The sequence below is a fragment of the Porites lutea genome, chromosome 3, assembly GCF_958299795.1.
Source record: "Porites lutea chromosome 3, jaPorLute2.1, whole genome shotgun sequence".
Lineage (NCBI taxonomy): Eukaryota > Metazoa > Cnidaria > Anthozoa > Scleractinia > Poritidae > Porites > Porites lutea.
In genome coordinates, this window is record NC_133203.1 from 47,946,250 (window position 1) to 47,966,365 (window position 20,116).

The 20,116-nt window shown below is 39.9% G+C and overlaps 1 protein-coding gene across 1 annotated transcript; it reads right to left on the reverse strand.

The window, feature by feature from the left end:
• Window positions 1–237: 237 nt before the first annotated feature.
• On the reverse strand, window positions 238–15,056 carry LOC140932412 (gamma-aminobutyric acid receptor subunit beta-like). Its single transcript, XM_073382025.1, has 8 exons — window positions 14,962–15,056; window positions 11,270–11,361; window positions 10,863–10,930; window positions 9,506–9,732; window positions 7,973–8,055; window positions 4,447–4,575; window positions 2,620–2,939; window positions 238–528 (listed from the first exon to the last, which is right to left on the reverse strand). The coding sequence occupies exons 1-8, from the start codon at window positions 15,054–15,056 to the stop codon at window positions 238–240; spliced, it is 1,305 nt and encodes a 434-aa protein (XP_073238126.1).
• Between the last annotated feature and the right edge of the window lie 5,060 nt (window positions 15,057–20,116).

Below are 20,116 nucleotides of genomic sequence, written 5' to 3' on the forward strand. Positions count from 1 at the left end.
GATATGAACAAAAGGGGGTTCTTAGAGTAGGCGTCCCCTCCCCCTCTCCCCAATCCCCCTCCCCTTTTTCTCTTCCTCCCTATCCCCTACCCCCTACCCCTTTCGACGCCTGCTACGCAGGCTATCTTTTGCAGCCCTATACTTGAACAAGAGATCGATCATTCGAAGAGTATAATCATCTGTTAATTAATTATGTTTCACTTCTTGACTTGATCTTGTTTAAGTGCAATGGACTGCTTACTTGACGTAAATTAGAACAAACCAATAAAATAAATTGAACAATCCGAAGAGAGCCATAAATGCTATCCTTGCCGCAAAGTCAACACCCCTCGGATCGATCTCATCATTCTCTTGCACTGCAGATCCTTCGTTCTTTTTTACGTCATTCAACTCAATTTGCGACCTCTTTCCTTCTTCAAGAGAACACAACCCTCGTTGGTGGAGACTGGACTCACTCGTCAAGTCGCATGATTCTCGATGGAGGTCGACTTTCCTGAAGAATGGTGCTTTGATCCGCAATAAGCCTTTCTATAATGAATAAAATAACAAACACGAAAATGCAGACAAATCAGTTTTACTCGTAATACCAACAACCCTTTCTCACATTCTTGTGAGGCCAGGATTGAAAGCCGTAGCAAACATTTGCTCAAGCCATAGCAATTTTAGCAAAAAGTGACTAAAAAGAAAAACCTTGCATGAATTTTAGAGGTCAAAAAGTCAGTAGAAAAAATATAAGAGAACAAATAAAATATAAAGTAAAAAAATAAAGGTTATGACACGGACGCTCGTTGTAAAGTCAAATAAACTTGATATTACCAAAAAACACAAATATAGCAATCTGATAAATACCAAAAACAGCATGAAAAGAAAGCAAATGCAGCAAAAGTAAAGTTTTATCGGCAACTGCAAATAGATGTTGCCCAAATCCCCCAAATAGCAAGGAAGTTTGCAAAGAAAATGAAAGACAAAGAAGGCCCTCGGCATGCCGCGAATATATCATCCGACAAGTATAGCAAAAGTGACAAGCCTTTTATCTGGAAGTCAAATTACTGAAATATATTGTGAACAAAAAATGCAGATTTAGTAAGAATAACTGGAAAATTTGGTTTAAAAGAATGAAAGGCAAAAAGATCCTCTACATGCCGCTAATTTAGCAAAAATAGTTTTAAAAAAGTGAAAGGAAGGATATAATCTGCAAAGTCATATATTATGGTGTTTAGTAAAGCAAGAATAAGAAAGTTTTAGATAAGAGGAATTTAACAAGGATATCGATCATGATCTGCATCATCTGCATTTAACGTGAAGAAAACAGGAATACACGTAGCTTGAACTAGAGTACAAAATTCAGGAAAGAAAAAGGAAGGCAAAGTGAGAAAAGAAGCCGCGCCCCGTACAAGCTTCAGCTTAGGAAAAACAGGCAAAGTAACGAAGAATATGTTGCCTGCAACGGCAACGGCAAAAAGCTTGTTAAAAAAAGTCGCAAATATAGCATGAATATTAGCTTGTTTATTACTCTCTATTTTAGACATCGTTAAGCGCGCGTATAACAACAACAACACCAAATGCTTTATTTGCATGACCATAAAGGAATTACAGTATTGCAAAAGCTATTAATCTAAATTTAAGTATAACAACCGCGGGGTGACCGCAAGCGCAAGGGGTTGGGTGTTTTTTTCTCGCGCGTCGCACTCATTCTCGGGCACTGCGCTCATCGCTCTCGCACGCTGTCAAATTGTCATAAAAAGAAAGAAGAAGAAAAGAAAAGCAAACAAACAACCAACCAACAACAAAAACAAAGAAAAAGAAAAACGTCTGTGGGCAGGCTACGTGAATAATGGCAATTTGAGCAATTTTTTTCATCATTTTGTTTCACTTGGAGGAAAAGGCGCGCTCTACCGCCTCAGAGCACTAAAATAATAGAAAGGCCATAATTAAAACTCAGCGTCGTTCACCTCTTCAGATCTTATGCAAGGTGAGAGGCAAAGGACATATTTCGTAAATAAAGAGTTTTTCGGTGGATATTTTCTCAAAACTGCTTCTTGCTTTAGTTTTCATTTTTTTGATAATCATCTCAGTTTGGCAGTTGCAGAGAATACCTTGTTAGTTGCGCTCGCTATATTTGCTTCATTTGCGACTTACATTCCTTGCAATTGTTTCTTTTAAGAATTTTTGATTTTTCCTTGCTGCTTCTGTTTTTTGGTCATTTTTGCGTCCGCTTATAAGAACTTGTCCACGGGTGATATGACTGTGCGAGGTAACCTACGGCAAGTCTGTTCCTAGCTCATACATCATAAGATGCACACCCGTGGACAAGTGTCCACAAAGTTTTGTTACTCACTCGTTTTCAGGTATTTTTCTTTAGAAACTGGGGTGGGCAAAAAAAGTATCAAATTTCCTCTATTTAAATTAAAAAGGCTTTCCCTGTTTACCCTGAAGAAGGACGCTTGTTCGTTTGCAAGATCTGGAAAACTCAAGCCGCTTTTTTCTTTTAACTGCTGTCTTCTTATTAATAGAAAATTAAACCTTGAGAACAAGAGATTGCGCATGATGTGAATTTCAGTTGTTGCTCGTACGGTCGCAGAGTCAAGTACACTCCTTCTTAAGATTGTTCAGTAATACCTTCGCTGTCTTTTGGTGTATAAGGCCAATATATTCTAGCATGGTGCAGAGAACAAAGAAGAAAGATGTCATCAGATACACATCAATGGCTTTCACGTAGGAAACTCTTGGCATGGAGGAATTGACGGCGCCCCAGATAGTTGATATGGTGAGAAGTGTTGTAATGCACAGGCCCACACGCGCGGGTGTCGCGCGACTATCAATGAACAGCGACATCCAAGCTACAAATACCACCGCAATGCAAGGTATGTAGATTTGAATCAGGTAAAAACCCATTCTTCGTTTGAATGAGAATGTCGCTTGCAGGGCTGAATACTCTCCTGAAAAAGAAACAGAAAATTAAAAAATCATCAAAGAGACCCACAATACTATTAAATAAATGATAATGATGATGATGATGATGATAATTATCATTATAGGGAGCTGGTATTAGGACTTTCCCGATTGTGCTCAGCAACTTTTGAGTAACTTTAGCATTGGGAGGAACTTTTTGCGGTTCTGAAAAACTGGTGCTACTTTTGCCTCCCTGAGCAATTTTTGAGCAAAATATAGCAGGTCAAGAGCAAACAAGACAAAAATCAACGATTTCATAGAAAACTTCAAGTTATGCCAATTTCTTACGTGTTAGTATCAACTTAAAGGATTAAATTAACTGCAAAAACCGTGGACCCACAAACACAGACGTGCAGTCGACAAAACTAACATTAAATCTAAACCCACTACTGTTTCTGAACACTTTCTCTCTCACTCTAACCATTCTCATACTGACATGCAGTTAATCCCACTACAGAAAATTCATTCTTCACGTGACTCAGTTCGTAAGGACAGGGAGTCGCATTTGATAGATAAGGCCATGACTCTTGAACCTCATGGCCTAAACCGCCGTGACGAATTATTGTAATCCATATTCTTAGTATTTTTCCTTTCCAGTTTTTATGTTGTACGTCATTTCCGCCTCTCCCTTTTATTGCGACATTCTCCATCTATATAATATTGTGATTGCTACATAAGTTCAGTAACATCTGTAAACCTGAAGAAGGCTGGCATGGCCAGCCGAAATATTGTTATAAAAAACAATACACGTTGTTTTAAATCAGCTTTGCTGTAGTCTTCGGACTTCTCGTTCTTGTTTTAGTATCAACTTAAAGGTAAGCTTTAAAAGAAAAAAATTATGCACATTTCGATCGATTGTAGAAAATAAAAAAGGAAAAAGGGCTCTCATATTGAGCTTGGGCTATCCGTGGTTATGCCCATATTTTCGAACAACTCTTAAAGGTAAGTTTCAAGATATTTTTATTGATCATTGTTAACAATTATTGGGAAGAGAGGAGAATAAAGCTCTTAATTAACGTGCATATTTAAAAACATCGATAAATTTAGGAGGCAACTTTTAAATTTAGGTAGCAACGGTTTGGATCTTTGTCAATTTTTTAGCAACTTTTTGACATTTCAGTAAGTAACTTTCCAGCATTTTATGAGCACAATCGGGTCGACAGGCCCAGCTGGGATTGGCATAGTTGGCTAGTGAGCTGACAAATGCCTAACAATGTCGATTTCTAGGTGTGACCTCAATTCCTTGTTTCGACTTCTCTTTTTCCGTATATATAGCTTTAAAAGTACCCTTAAAACGCAATAGGACACTGAGGGTGGGATAGGAGTAAAATAAGCGTGCCGTCGTTATTCAGATGATAACTATTTCGAACTACTGCATGGCGAAGAAACCTTGGAAATTAAAATCATCAAAAATAAAATGGTAACGAATACCAACCATACAGAAACTTTTATTGATTCAAATTTTTACTTACAGCCTTACACTGATCTACTCACCTGCGACATACTGTGTTCTTCCGACAGCGGTGGTCATTTCGTTCATGTAAAACTGCGCCATTTCTTTGTCTAGTACTACGAGTGAAGGTGACTTCCATTTGAAAACCAGGTGTTGAGTTGGGTACGCATCTAAAAAGAACATCGTGACTTTTTAATTTTACTGACAATTAACGAACCACTGATGACAGAGTTTACATTGGAAAAACTGTTTGAGTGCAGAGGTCTTCGTAACGCGTAAATAAAACTGACTGGTTCCTCTTGCCGGGCCTCAGTAAAGAGATGCTGTAGCCAGACGTCACTTAGTATGTAAAATGAAACAAAACTGAATGCAAGGCTGGCACTACGGCAAAGCGGCATTACATTGGTCATACGCGTTTTCACTAATTTCCCTCAACTCCATCGCAAACAAGCGCCAATTCCGCTATAATAAGGCCTGGGCCAAACGTCGAACGTTTGATCCTAAAGTAAGTGAAGTTAAGTTCGTCTGTTCGGGGTCAGAAGTCGAACTCTAGGACGCGTCTATTTTCTCCCGAACGCGCGGGGCTAAATATACATCATCATATAATTTTTTTTATATGTTAGTTCAGTTCGTCGCACGTGAAGATCGACGTTTGCCTCGCAGATGATCTTCAGACGGATAGAACGTGTTCGACGATCCAAACTTATTTAGACGAACTTAACTGAGCCAGACGCGTCGAACTTAATTTTCATAAACTTAATGCATCAGTCAATTCCAGCTGGGCCCAGCGCCCCCAACCCCCACCCCGGGCTACTTCGGGGCATTTGCCCACCTTGTCAGTCCCGGGGGTGGGGCATTTGCAAAGTTTGCGCTGCCTGTGGGCCCGGCATTTGCCAACCCCGAGCTTTTGACACCCAGCGGTTTCCTATCAGAATATAACTAAGTAGAGGATTTTACTGGAAAAAAAGCAGTCTGGCTCATCTGTCAAGGACGGGAAAAAATTGAAGAGATTTGTAATGGCATTTTCTCGATTTTATGCATGCATTTCTTCATTGCTTATCAAGCCAGAATTACATAGCGAAGTCGTGAGCTATCGACGTGAACCAACGTTTTTTGGTCATTGAATCAAATTTCTGTTGATGTTGTTTGAAGAACATCCTTTCGTATTTATAAAACTATTCATAACAGTCAACTTTACAGCGCACTATTAATTTTATTGTCAATAATTTTAGAACAATACTAAAACCATTAACTGGTGTCGTCACGGCGGTGTAATAGCACTATTACAAAGGAAAACGTTAAATTGAAACAAATAATCGCACATTAAAATGCTTAAAATGGCACTACTCGACTGTTCGATCAATGAAAAATGTTGCAGTGCTGACGAAGGATGGGGCATTTGCCCTCTTTCTTCGACCCCACCCCGGGGGATTTGACAGCTCAAGAGTCCCCACAACCGGGAATTTGCCATGCAGGGCGAAAAGATAGCTAATGTCCGGGGTTCAGCCGGGGGGGGGGGGGGGGGGGGGGCTGGGCGCAGCTGGAATTGACTGATGCATAACTCACTAAGTTTGGTTCGTCTCATGAAAAGTTCGACATTTGGCCAAGGCCTAACATGATACAATTGAATCCTTGGTTCCATAAGGCGGGAGTCAGATTTGTTTAATCACGAGTATGATTACAGACCGAATTGGACGACACGAAGTTCTGTTACCAATTAATCATAACTTCAACAAAATTTGTGATATATAAGGTTCTTTTATTTCAAATCAAAACAAAAGAAATTCCAATATTTTTTTTGCAAGCGTGAAAAAAAAAAAGCCATTTAAGCGCGAGCGACATAACACGTACAGTATTAAATTGTCCTATTGAACTCAAATCGGGGCAGTTGATAACCAATCAGATTTGAGAATTTTGCTAAAGGGGGTTATGATGAACCGCTGAATCGCTCTTGTTAAGCTTTATTGATGTGGAAGTTCCATTAAAGAGGTAAAATGATTTATGTCAGCCTTCAATGTTTACAACGACGTTTACCGCGAACTGTTTTCTTCCGTCTTGGGCAATTTATCGCTGTATAACCGCAAACATGAAAGTGATCAAAACCCAGAGCCAGCCCAATCCAAGCTATTTCCCAAAGGAGAACTTTGAGGAAAAAAAGGTCAAGTGGAAACACACCTATTAACTGTACTCACACTAGAGAGAGATTAGTGAGTTTACGCAACAGGACGGCAGGAAGAAGAGGACTGCAAAATGCTCGTGTGTGACAAACGTGACAGGCCTGTTACGTATATGTTTTGTGGTGATCTTCACTTAAGTTAATGTTTTCTGGTCTTTTACAAAAAGACCTTTTTAAAGGAGGGTGAACTACGGCGGAAAAGTTGTTCAAACAAAATTATTGTCACGCTCGTCACACAAAGTTTGCCGTCTTCTTTCCTCTCTCGTCCTGTTGCGTAAGTTCACTACTATCCGTCTGAGACGGGTTATCCGTGGGATAATTCGCGTCAGACAGATAATACGTCTTAATTTGAAAATGGAATGGTCTTAATTTTAGATGGACAATCCGCCTGGCTTTATCCATCTGTTTTCCCGTCAATTTTGACAGATTTTGAACGTGGATTATTCTTCTGTAGTAGTGTGAAAACAGCCCTTGTTGATATCCAAACCGCCTACACACCAAAAGTGCGAAAAAGTCGAGAACTTAAAAAAAGCAAAAGTAGGTTGAGTTTGATCGTCCGGGTGAACGTAGTCCTGAATAGGACTGTTGTTGACAGTGACTGACGTTTCTTCAGAGAGAGACAGAGAGAGACAGAGAGAGAACGACTGGAGAACTGACAATTTGACTAACAATAGACGACTATGTACTGTTTAACTGTGACAATAGACAGATCGAAACGTACCAATTAGTGATTACGAGTCTTCATAGCCAATAACATCACGGCTTAACAGACAGACGACCAAATTACATCGCGACGTAATTGACCAATCAGATCAAAAACCAGAGTATAATACCATCAACCGACGTGATACAACTCACTTTGACTCTGAAGATGACTACCGCACAGGTTGTCGAAACGTCAGTCACTGTCAACGACGACAGTCCTATTCAGGACTACGTTCACCTGCACGATCAAACTCAACCTACTTTTGAAATGACTCGTGGGTTCAAACCGTTCACAGTTTTAAAAAAAGCAATAGGCAGATCAACAACTTTGCCCGTGCATTGCACTTTTTTTGTGCATTTCTTTGCCGTCACCGCATGACTACGGTTTTGTTGAGGGCGTGAAAACAAGACAACGACTTTCTTTTTCTTTTTCTGAACTTTGATGTAGTCCTTTAGAATTCATCAGTAGAAAAATTTGCCAAAATTTGACGAACGTTTTGGAACGAGATGAAATAAACTTGAGCTCCCTAGGCGGGGGGAAGGGGTGGTAGGCCTCAGGTCAAGCTACTGTCAAAGACCACGGCCAAACCTCAATGCGAGAAAGAAAAGAACCCTTTGGTGTTATATAGAATGTAAAATTACTCAAAAGCTTTCTGATAATTTCTCTTTGTTTCAAAATTACTTACAGCTAATAATGTTGATTGTACAATTTTGCTCATCCATGGGAAAAGTACGTAAGTTCATGTAACATCTCGCTCGTAGAGTTGCTCTGTGATTTAAATTAGACACTGATTTAGTAGGGGTAATTATGGCTGAACCTATTGTTCAACTGCCGCGCTTTTCATTGTCAGCCTCGTCAGTCAACCCCTACTATCGACCTCCCCTCAAAATGATGTTCACACTCTACTGGAAAGCTTTTCGTGGCGCTTCGAGAAACCATCCGGTATATAGTATGAATAGCAACGGCCTCAGGGCCGCACAAGTCGTTCACACGCATCAAACATCGTGCTGGCGCGGCTGGCCGAAAGGGCTTGGTGCACTAATTTCCAGTCCTCACTCCTGAATATTTACTGCCTGTTGCAACGGCAACATACTTCCAGCTCAGTGGGTTCCAGTCAACGCTCCTACGCGACGGACCAAATAAGTGAGCACGCTGCACCAAAGTATGGCAGAAAACCTATCCGTAATGTGACGCTCCGCTTTCGAGATAAGCGCGGCACATCTTTGCTCTGTCACAGAAATCGCGCCGCCACAACCGACCCCACAACTGTTCATGTGTATGAACAAAAGCCCCATCCGGTAGGAACAAAGCCTTATTTTGTGCTTACCATATATCCTGTGCACCGTCTATTAAAGATACAGTACATAGAAAAAACGGCAAGTTTGGGTCGGCAGAACGCATGAAAGAGCTTTTTAGACAGTAGGTTTTTAGTTTTTTGTTTATCCCACTAAGCTCAAGGTTTGCATCAGACTGAGCAGAACAACCCGCAACAATCCAATTATTGACAGTAAAATTCAAATTTCAACTAGAAATGTAACAAATAATTAATTTGACACAGCATGACGAGTACAATCATGCCCAAATACAAAAACTTTGTTTGAAAAGCTAATTTGCTTTGAAAATATGGGCTCAATAATTTCATAACTATTTCACAAAATGTTTGAAAAAAACCTCACAAGCGAAGACTACAAGTTGTAGAGGTGGATTATGGCAGTGCAAATCCACATGTAGTTTAAACATGCACAGGTGTCCCAAGCGGTGACCAAAACCAGCCTACATAGCTAATTAATTATTCTCACCGCAAAAAATAAGACGTTGCATGAGAAATATTCTATATTCTATAAATAAGCAAATTGTGCATTGAAATTTAATTTTGGTTTTATCTTCAGCGTTTTCTTGTGTTTATTTGTATGCTGACTGCTTGTCAGGCCTCTAGGAATGTTTCAATGTCTTTTTTGAGCATCTGTTTTTCAGCCAGATGAGCGAAGATAAGGCATTTAAACGTGTTTAATAACAGGCCTGAGGCTTACAAATATCACAGGAAAATGCTAAAAATAAGTCTAATAGCAAATTTTAATGCACAAAGGATGTTTCTCGTACAAAGTCAAATTGTTAGCGTATAAATTATTAATTAGCTAAGCAGGGTAGTGTTTCTCAAGGGCTCTCATAATGAGCTTAGGCGACCTGTGGATAAAGCGAGTCCATCAGACACACCAACCTTGTTCCCCAAACCACCTGTCCGTCTGCTGAGATATCGATCTTGTGATTGGTTGTCAGTACATTATGCATGTATGACTTGGTGGCGTCTACGAACACGGTGTCTGGGACCCAGATATAATCCGCGGGGTGTTTAGTTCCCATAGTAAGAGTTATCTTGGAAGTCAAGTTATGAGAAAGCCTGTGGTCTGTCCAGTGCTGCCGAAAAAAAATGTCCAATCCGAATTCCTAAAACATGATTTAAAAATAACAGGCTCTAGTTATAATATCACCCAGCGCTTGTAGCATCACTCAACTTAACCTGCGCCACACACGAAACTGTTAAACAGGGTGAGATTAAGGCGCAGACCATATTCACCGTTGTTGGACCTGAATGGAAGGAAGACATTTTCCCTTAAAAAATAAATCTATGACCTATGGTAATTATTACTCGAGCTAAATCGAACGTTTGATCGCTCAAACGTTATCAAACACCACTCAGGCGACTCTCACAGTAAATGAATTTCCGCAATCCAACGAAATCGAACTTTGTTACTTTTGATCAGTTTGAATGGTCGAATTTGAAATTCATTTCCATTAAAAATGAAACTTATACAGGTAATAGGGGAAATTGTAACTTTAATCAGTCAGGGGAACTGGGATAAATTATACAAATCTCAGCCAGCAAGAATTATTAATAAACAATTTATATAGTGGGAGACAGGGCGAAGAGAATTGGCCCTTCTTCCATTTTTTTTAAAGTTTTGATAACGACCAATTAGGGGAAATCCGTCGAGACTGCTGGAAAGAACGGCATGAAATAAGTAAATTTGCCAATTTTAAAAGTAATGCGTCTAAAGGATGCCCAGCAAATTCGCGAAATTTTATACACGTTTGTATGATGGGGGCAAATTTTTGCCCTCACCTCACAAACGTCTGCTGGAAAATTTTGCGACTTGGCAGAGCAATATCTTCAGCCTCCATAAATCACTCTGAGAACCTTGGCACTTTTACTAATGCTATGGTTCTATTGGTACAATGTAGACTAGAAGGATCTGGATAAAAGTGAGCGAGGGAGGGGGGGGGGGGGGGGGAAGGAGTATTTAACACGCGGCCCGTCACGGAAATAAAAGCTAAAAATGCGTGAAATCGGGAGAAAGTAGAAGGCGATTGACTGTCTAAGACCCTGTTTACATGGAGTGGGGGACCCCGGTCTAGTGGGGTAGGTTTCTTTTGTTTTGTGTCCCCCAAAGCGTGAAAACAAAAGAAACCAACCCCACTAGATCGGGGTCCCCCACTCCATGTAAATAGTCCCTAATTTAGTTAACATTAAAAGAACAATGACGAGCACCACAAGAATAGAAGGGAGAATTTATTACCATATCCACTTCCTTGATGTTGGAAAACGATGCAACCGAAATACCAACAAGGATTTCAACTGGATTTCCTTTAGAAAGAAAGAAAAAGAGGAAAAAAAAAAAGTATATTACTACGCTCTCAGTCTTTCCGAAATAGAGTAAAATAGCTAAACATCGAATCTTGATATACAAATTACTTCCGGATAGATAAAAACGCTTTTTTTTGGTTTACTCTATATGTGAGGCAAAATATCATGTATTTTGTTGTTGATGAGCTTTGATGTGACATTCATTAAATTGTTCTTAACATATTTATTCGTTTATTTAGCTCTATAAACTTCTCACAAGGAAAAAAAAGAAAATAAATGTAAAAAATGAACAAAACCAACGTGGATCTAGTAGTCAAGTGTATATGTACTACGTTATACCTGAGTAGTTTGGCCTAATTCGAGGATCATATCCACGAAGAAGATCTTGCAGTCCCTCGCTTAACTTCTGATCCGGTGAAAAATCTGTTCTGCTGAAATGTAGAATAACAATCAACAATATCAAGATTAATTTATTTGCATATAAGTATTCATAATGATAATTGATTGAAGTAATATATCAAGCATGAGACGTAGTGTTTCATCACCAGATGAAACACTGAGAAGAGAGCTGAAAATGCGACGCGTAGATTATTTTTGTCGAATGCTTGATATTACCTTTCAAACATAGTGAAGGAGAAATTAAGGAGACAAAAATGAGCAGTACGTTTTTCATCTTATTTCCAAACACTCATTAAACATTAATTTCCTTTGTATATTCGTTATGAATTGTTAAAATGAGTTTGAGAAAGTCACCTGAAAGTGCAACATATCACTGTTGCTGCCTGATCTACATGGAAGCTTTATCATCGTCGACGGCGACGGCAACGAAAATGTTCCTTTTAAAATGAATTTGCGTTTTTTCAAATATTGTCGCGTTTATTCCAATTTGCTGAAAACTTAATGTAGGCGAATTTCTCTAGAGTTGATTTCTTGGGGACCGCATTTAAGTTTAGAAAGAGAAGGAAAAATTCTCCCGTCGCTTGTGTACATCCCTCATGAAAGCGTGAATTCAGGCATTTTCACGTCGTAGTACTACGAAGACGAAAAAGAAATGTCCAAAAACAATGCGATGCACGAGCAAAGTTGTTGTTTTGCTTAACAAACCCGTCGTCATGGTGATCGCTTTTTTGGATTCTTAGTTGCTAAAGCTTCCTAATATGCAAACAATGACGGCGACGGCAGCTAAGACGTCATCGTTGAAATTTATTTCCGTTTTTTCATCTTTGCCGTGATTATTCCGGCTCAAATGTCAAATGTAGGTAATTTTCCATGGAGTTGATGAATTCATAGTTCATGGGAACACACCCAATATAATATCTACAGTCAACCGGCTCCTTGATCCTTAATGTTAAGAATATCTTTCTATAACGGACTTCAAACTTCCCGAGTACAATCTTTAAAATTTGTAATACGGTTACTCCTGTTGTAGTCTATTTAGCTAACCTGGGGACAATTTAATACAACCAGAAACTCATAAGGGGTTGAACCCCTTATGAGTTTCTGATACAACTTTTACTGGTGTAATTTTCAAGTGTAGCTATTTTTTGCAATAACTACACTTGTAAAAGTTTATTAAATTGACCCCTGGATATGCTTTTTGGCGGGTCGTTATCCAACCAAGTCAAATTTTAATTTATAGTTTTGTGTTTATGCATAACATTTCCACCTGGGTGGTTTGTGGAAATGGTAAGCACCCTTTACTCTACAATTTTTTACAATCCGGGTGAATAGAATCGAGGCGAACCGAGCGAAGCGAGGCGATGTGGTAAAGACAATAGCGAAATAAAGACGAAACACTAGGAGAAGAAATACTTATAAACTGTAAACTGGACCAACGAAGGACAAGGAAGAACTGACGCTAAAATTGCAAGCAGATATGCAAAAAACACCTGCAGTTATCAATGTTTGGACGGAGGGTGCGGGGGTGGTAGTGGCATAGGTGCGGCCCTTCAATGTTTCTATAACTTTTTGGTCAAATTCGCTTCCCCGGGGATGGGAAAATAGTTCAAATGTGATAAAATATCCCTCTCTGGGCTTAAAAAAAATCGCAGTTTGGGGTTCAATGTCGCACCTTAGCCCGTACCCCTCTCGCGGTCTAAACATTGATACCTGTATAACACAAAGAGCAAAAATACACGAACGATAAACGATTAATGAACTCCAAACTGCTCTAAACGCGAACACTAATAGAATTAAAAAGGAGCCGAACAAACAAAGCGTTAAATGAAACGCGTAAGATTCCCAGCACTTTAATACACATTGTAGCCTGTTCCCTGCGTTCAGTTCGATAGTGGCAGTGTGGCGCAAAGTCAGTTCCCACGGTTGCCAGTAAAACGCGGGGTTGGGGTGTATCTTTTCGTTAAAGAATGCTGTTTTAGGGTTAGGATTATGGTCAACCCTAACCCTAAAACAGAATTCTTTAACAAAAAGATACACCCCGACCTCCCGTTTTACTGACAACCAGTCTCCACAATCTGAACGCCTGGCAGGCTACCCGTATCGTGGTGGACACTTGGTTTTGTCCGGCCTTTCGTGTCGGTATTAAGGAGGTTCTGGCTGTATTACCCGCACTTCAAATATTAATTATTGTTACCAAGAGAGGATAAACCTTGTTTCAGTGATTTTTAAATCAATAAAAATATGGAAATCTTTAGAAATTTCAACCAAATCTAGTACCACAACTCTTTGAAGGTTTTTTCAGTTTTCCGCCTCAAAAATCCTTGAAAAGAGAGAATGAACTCGAAAATATTGTAGCTTAAATAAACAAAATTAAAGCGTGGAATGTAATTAGGCATAATTACCATGAGATATCTTGCTAAGAACTCGTTCTTTAGTCGGGACATCGGGAGTCTCAAAATTTGACGTTTCCGACAATTTTGTGTCCAAGAATTCAGCACAGATACAAAACTTCACGAGCTGGCACTACAGAGGGGTAAACTTGGTATACTGTAGTGTGTCATGTATAGGTGGTTTTCATGCAATCTCGGGAGACACAAATAACAATGGTGAAATGAACAAATGCTGGTGGACAAACAAAGCGAGCTAATGAGCGATCTTTTGTTTACCGTCCACCAGCATGGCGGCGATGACGTAACGTGAAAACCACCTATAGAGCGATCATTTATTTATAAAATCATAGAGTGTTGCCTTCTATTCCTTCTGTAAACTTGGACACAAAATTATGATTCCTCAATTTGGTACAACCGTGGCTCAAAGCATTACGGTAAAACGCGATCTGCCAGATAAAAAACAATCCTCCTAGACTTTCATCTTTCCGCCATGTCTCTGTAAAATTTTATCTAAATCGCCTGCAAAACAGCCGAAATTAACAAGCGTTTTAAAACATGTAGCACGAGCAAAATTTTGCCTTATGAATTTATTCATAGATAGGCGTCCCCCGCGGCCTTAAGAACTCGTTTTAGAAATGTTCGTGCGTTTCAGATGGAATTGGAATTTGAAAATTTCGGTTTTTGAGGAGAGTGAAAAACCGGAGTACTGGAAAACCGGAGAGAAATCTCTTGAAGAAAAGAAGAGAACTAACAATATAAACTAACAGTCATTACTAGCTCTTCATCAGCTTTTTCACGCGCTGGTGGAGAGACCATGCAGTCACCGATATCTCAAGACTCAAGCAACGGTCTCTAGTTTGTATGCCGACACATGTCCCGATGCAACTGCCAAAAAACCTCTCTAGAAAGGCCATTTGCACGATGTGCAAATGATGATGTACTCGCAAAACCTTATTCAGTTTGTTTTGATCACATTTTTGATTTGTTCCGAGAACGTTCTATTTTATTGACATATTTTAATCTATTTACCCTCTTCCTCAAAATTGGTGTAAATTTACACCCTAATCGCCTATAAAGGTAGCTTCTCCACAACGCTCGCTGTTCTCCTTCATTAAGCACATTTTTAAATGAATAGAGCAACGCTACCGTTTTCGACGATGTAAACGATGTAAATGGATGAGCGACGAAATCACTTTTACACTCAAACAAAACAGCAACACAAAGGAGTTGTTAAGAACTTACCCGTGACAAATGCAGTACTCCAATCCGATTAAGATTCCAAGAACTAATCTCATTGCTCGAGCAAGACTTGTTCCTCCCATGTTAACGCAAGTCATGTTTCTTGTTTTACGGTCGCTAATCTTATAGTAAAAATAAAATTCAGACATAGATCTTAAGTCTGGGGCGAGGGAGACAAAAGAAATCACCTTGAGGTTGACGGCCGGATTAATAAATTATAATTTTCAATTCGTGTTTATCCCCCAAGAGTTGGTACAAAATATGACCATTAATTATTTATTATACCGAAATTGTAAGGACCTCCCAAAGAAACAAATAAAAACTGATAAAATATTGGTCTTTAATTTTCGGTAAAATAGATGATCACAAATTTCCTAAGTAGAACTACCTGCTATTTTAGTAGCAGGTAACTTGATATTAGCAATGACTTTAGTTACTGAGCAACATCTGTAATTTTAGCAATCAGTTACTGCTGCAAGTGAGCTACCTGCCAACTTTTTTTAACTACAGGTTCGCAGTATAATAATACACTCGAATAAAGAGCAGTATAAGTTTGCCCGGCAACTCTGCGTTTATATACTTTTAAAGTGGTCAAGGTGTGCGCGTGAAGAACTTTTGAGTGTTTCTGAACATTTGTTTCCTGAGCAATGTTGAAAATTAACACGAACGTAGGTCCAATATGCTTAATAAACATGGAAAGTTCGTGTAAAAGAGAAAAAAGGAACATATCGTGGAAAAACAGTCGATTTACCAGCTGGTATAGGACCCCAAATAAAATATATAATTTGTCTTATATTGTCTATTGTCAAGTAAGTCGCTTGTTCAGCGCTGAGGAACCCAATTCTAGGGTGGCATATATCTTCGTGTTCTTTATTCTTGTCAACAGCTCAAAAGTTAGTCCTTCTTCAACAGCTATATATACTACTGAACAACTCCCAGCTAAACCTCTCAATTCAACTAAATATCGCACGACACAAATCTTTAACTAAATCTTAAATCTTATCTTTAGTCTTAAACCAACCTAGAAAATACTTCACTACAATACTTTTTCGTTCAAAATGAATCGGAATATACCTTGTTGATTGGATGATAAAAATGTCGGCATAACAAATTTAAAACGTTGTATAGTGTGATAGTGTGGCAAATCAGAAATTCTACAGGACCGGGTTGTTCAAAACTGGGTTAAGATAACCCTGGGTTAGTGTGAAATTTGAACTCAGACATGAGAGCTTAAAAAGCAAATTTAGTTTAATTCTCTTTACATACAATTTGATGATTGGATATTTTAAAAAGAATAGAGAAAATTATCCGAGAAAGTGCTTTAGATAAAAAGATAAAGAAACCCGGGTTAAAATTTAACCCCGGGTTAGCGCTAACCGGCGTTCGAACAACTAGGCCCAGATGTTTAGGTTGGGACCAGACTCCGCAGTCGGGAAAAAAGGCAAAAAACGATGTGAAATAGCAAGAAACAAGCAGAAAAGTGCGCCACCCTTTTCTCAACCCAGACTATCGCTTTCCGCCAATGAGAAGCATAGTCCCAGGCTAACAGATGAATTAAAACTTGACATTTTAATACCCCTTTCTCCTTCTAACGATGGCTGAAATGATCTCCGAATAATATGATAATATTCCTTAAATCAGACTTTTTATTTACTGTCTGTTAGTACCTATGTCATTTAGGTAAACAATGTTTTCTTATGAAACAATACTTGCTTAGGATTTGCCTTTTATTGATCAAACCTCAGTTAAGATCGTTGATATTTGCTGATAGAAATTCTGAACTAGCAGACGAGCGTTTCTAACCCAGACGACGATCGAATAGTATCCCATAATGCACCTCGTTTCATGTTATATTATCACTGCGTACGTGACATATCATGATCAGTAATTCGAAGTAATCTTCAGCAGGCGCGAGATGAACATCGCACTGTTTGATGTGGATGGTTTCCAAACATGTTTCGGTTCAGCAGCTTCTGCTTTTGAGATTATTTTGAGATTGGCTTATATTCACTATGCTTTAAAGGAGAATTTCAGCGTTACTTTGACTAAGAAAGGTTTTACAGGTGCTTCACTGATCTGTCGAGAACTACTTATGTAGTGGTATGGTTTTCAAGCAGTTTACTCGAGGATAGGGTATATAAATCAGAGCGTTTGGGTCTAGAATAGGGTATCATTTTTCAGGAAACTGATCAGTTGGTTGAAGATTTTATCTAAACTGGGGAAACAGCTATTCTAGGATAGGGGGATTTTGGGAGTTTACTCTAGTATAGGGTAGCAAAATTCAGCTGAACTAGCTCTGGTATAGGTCAAGGGTTCCAGGGTCCCAGTGGCACATCCCCACCCAGAAATTCCTAAAGTGCCCCCCTACTCCCAGGGTTCACTAGGGGAACCCAGGCCTGAGGAGACCCAAAACCATGACTGATCTTAAAAGTGGTTCCAACAAAACAGCCGCTACGCTGTGAAGCTAATTACCAAAGGAAGATTTACTACAGCATCGCGCTCACAGGAGCTCAGTTTACAACCGCAGTTACAAATAAAATGTAACCTATCGATGCGACAAACAATTCTCTGAAGCACAATCTACCTGGTACTGACTCAAGCAATCTTCAAGAAAATTTCCTGACCAGAATACTGATCTGTTCTTTTGAATAAATAAAGTTTCTAATGTTTCTTTTTCAAATTCTGAGCAGGCTTGTTTGCGTTGTGCGGGCTTGCATGCTGCGTGGCACCTCAGTTTCTTTGGGTTCCTATCGCACTGAAACACACCATTACTCACCGCTTTTTAACCACTTTGAAAATACAAAGTGGTTGCTTCCGGCGTAACAAGTTCTCGAAAGCGCTCAACAGATTGTAGCCTTCAGCAGACTTTACCCGTATATTATCACACATGGCATTGAAATGCGATAAAAGATTCGAAATTTCAGACATCTTTGGTCGATAAAAAAAGTCGTCAAAATGTGGGTACTTCTTAGCCTGTACAATATTCATTTTGCTGGCCTGAGGTCCACATTTGGACGATTTCAACATATATTCCGAAAAACGTTGAATATTCATGAAACAGGAAAGGCAGAACGCAATGAGTATCAAGGGGCTGACTTGGAATTCACTAACGCGTTTCATACAGACCTCGAAGCCAGAGGCTTAAAGCGTAAATTATCAGAACCCTGAGAAACGCAACCTTAGGTGATGCTTGCGCTGCTCTAAGGAGCATGAGCTTGCTGATTGTGAGCAATTTAGATCTGATGAAATTTAAGCTCGGTGGGATATAATTAAGCAGAACAAATTGTACCATGTCTGTTTGAAATCGGGTCATATGCGAGGTCGGTGTTATTCTAGAATCTTTTGTGGTTGTGGAAGTGACAGGCGACATCTCAGATTGTTGCATAATCCCCCTAGACTAAGGGACACCATTACTGCACAGGATCCCCATCTGGACAGACAAAGAAAGATACAGGCGGCACAGGCCGACGCAATTTCAATCAAGGAACGCAATTTCCTCAAACTTCGAGAGCGATGGAACAGTACGCAACCATTACAGAAGCTCCGTCAAGAACTATTTTACTTCACGTTGTGCCAGTTAAAGTAATTGCGCCGAGTGGTTCTTCACTAACAACTTACGCATTACTAGACAATGCTTCTCGGGGAACTATTATCAGCAAGAACATTGCGAACAGTCTGGGTTTAAAAGGACCGCTACAGCTTGTTTCCGTGAACACTGTTGTAGAGAAAACGAGCGAACATTTCCAGTTGGTGCGCTTCGAGTTGCAGTCAGCTACAGGGACAGGAGAAATTATCAAAGTGGAAGAGGGGCTAGTGTCAGAAAAGTTCAACATACCAGAAAGGTGTCTTCCTCAGGGAACTGACTTTTCCACACCAGTGGAGTCATTGTCCAGGTGCTATCAATCCTGCGGATGACGAGAGCCGGGGTTTAAGGATAGAGGAATTCCTCAGAAGTGAACGCTGGTTAAAGGGGGCCACCGTTTTTACGTCAGTCGGAGGATCAATGGCCAGAGAATAGGTTTGAAGACGTCTCACCGGACGTTCTCGAGCTTAAGAAGACAATATATTCGACAGCAGGGTTTCAACTTCCTTCGCCAGTTGAAGAGTTAATCAACAGAAGCTCCGATTGGGTTCAAACCCTCTGCAGAGTTGCTTGGCTTCTCAAGTACCTAGACTGGTTAAGATGGCGTGCTGAGACGAACGCCGGAAGAAACGCAGAGGTGAAGTGTGTTGAAAGGAAGATCGAGAACGAGGACCTGGAGATGGCTAAAAGAAGAATTGCCGCTGTTCTGGAAGCAAGAAGTTTTCCAAAGGAGGCTAGAGACCTGAAAGATGGAAAACCGGTGAAAACCTCCAGTAAAATAATTAAATTAAAGCCTTTCAAGAACGAGGATGGTGTCATGCGTGTAGGAGGAAGAGTGTCTATGGCGCCAATATCTGCCAATGCTAACAATCCCATGATTTTGCCTAAGGACCACCACGTTGCAACAATTTTGATTCGGAATCTGCACGAGGTAAATGGACACTGTGGCTTGGAACAGGTGGTCTCGTTGTTAAGAGAACAATTCTGGGTAGTGAAGGCACGAGGAGCTATTAAGAGGGTCCTTAGATCTTGTGTTCATTGCCGAAAGCAGATGGCAGCAAGAATGAACCAGTTCATGGGAGATTTGCCGAGAGTGAGATTAACTCCATATAAGCCTCACTTTACCTATTGCGACCTATTGAACTCTCGAGCTGTTCACCTCGAGGTGGCAGTCTCTGGAAACTAACGACTTCATGTTGGTGCTGATAAGATTCCTCAATAGACGAGGCCATGTGAAGGAGATCCGATCGGACAATGGAATCAACTTTGTTGGTGCTGAAAGAGAGATTCGTGAGTCACTCCACAGAATGAATTACAGGAAACTGGAAAATGATCTCATGCAGAGAGGTTGCAAGTGGGTTTTTCACCCCCCGGAGCATCCCATATTTCTGCCGATGTGGTTAACGAGAAAGACAAGTTCAGCCAAAAAAGGTGGCGGCAAGCACAATTACTGGCCAATCACTACTGGAGACGCTGGCTTAAAGAGTACGTACCAAACTTTTTAGGAGAGACCCAAGTGGCAACAGGAAAATAGGAACCTTCACGTCGGAGACATTGTTCTGGTGGCTGATGATA

Coding starts and splice junctions, on each gene's coding strand:
- LOC140932412 (XM_073382025.1), bottom strand. CDS start 15,056: ATGACTTGCGTTAACATGGGAGGAACAAGTCTTGCTCGAGCAATGAGA. Junction 11,362..14,961: donor GAGTACTGCATTTGTCACGG/GTAAGTTCTTAA, acceptor TCTACATTTCAG/CAGAACAGATTTTTCACCGG. Junction 529..2,619: donor TACACCAAAAGACAGCGAAG/GTATTACTGAAC, acceptor TATTCATTATAG/AAAGGCTTATTGCGGATCAA.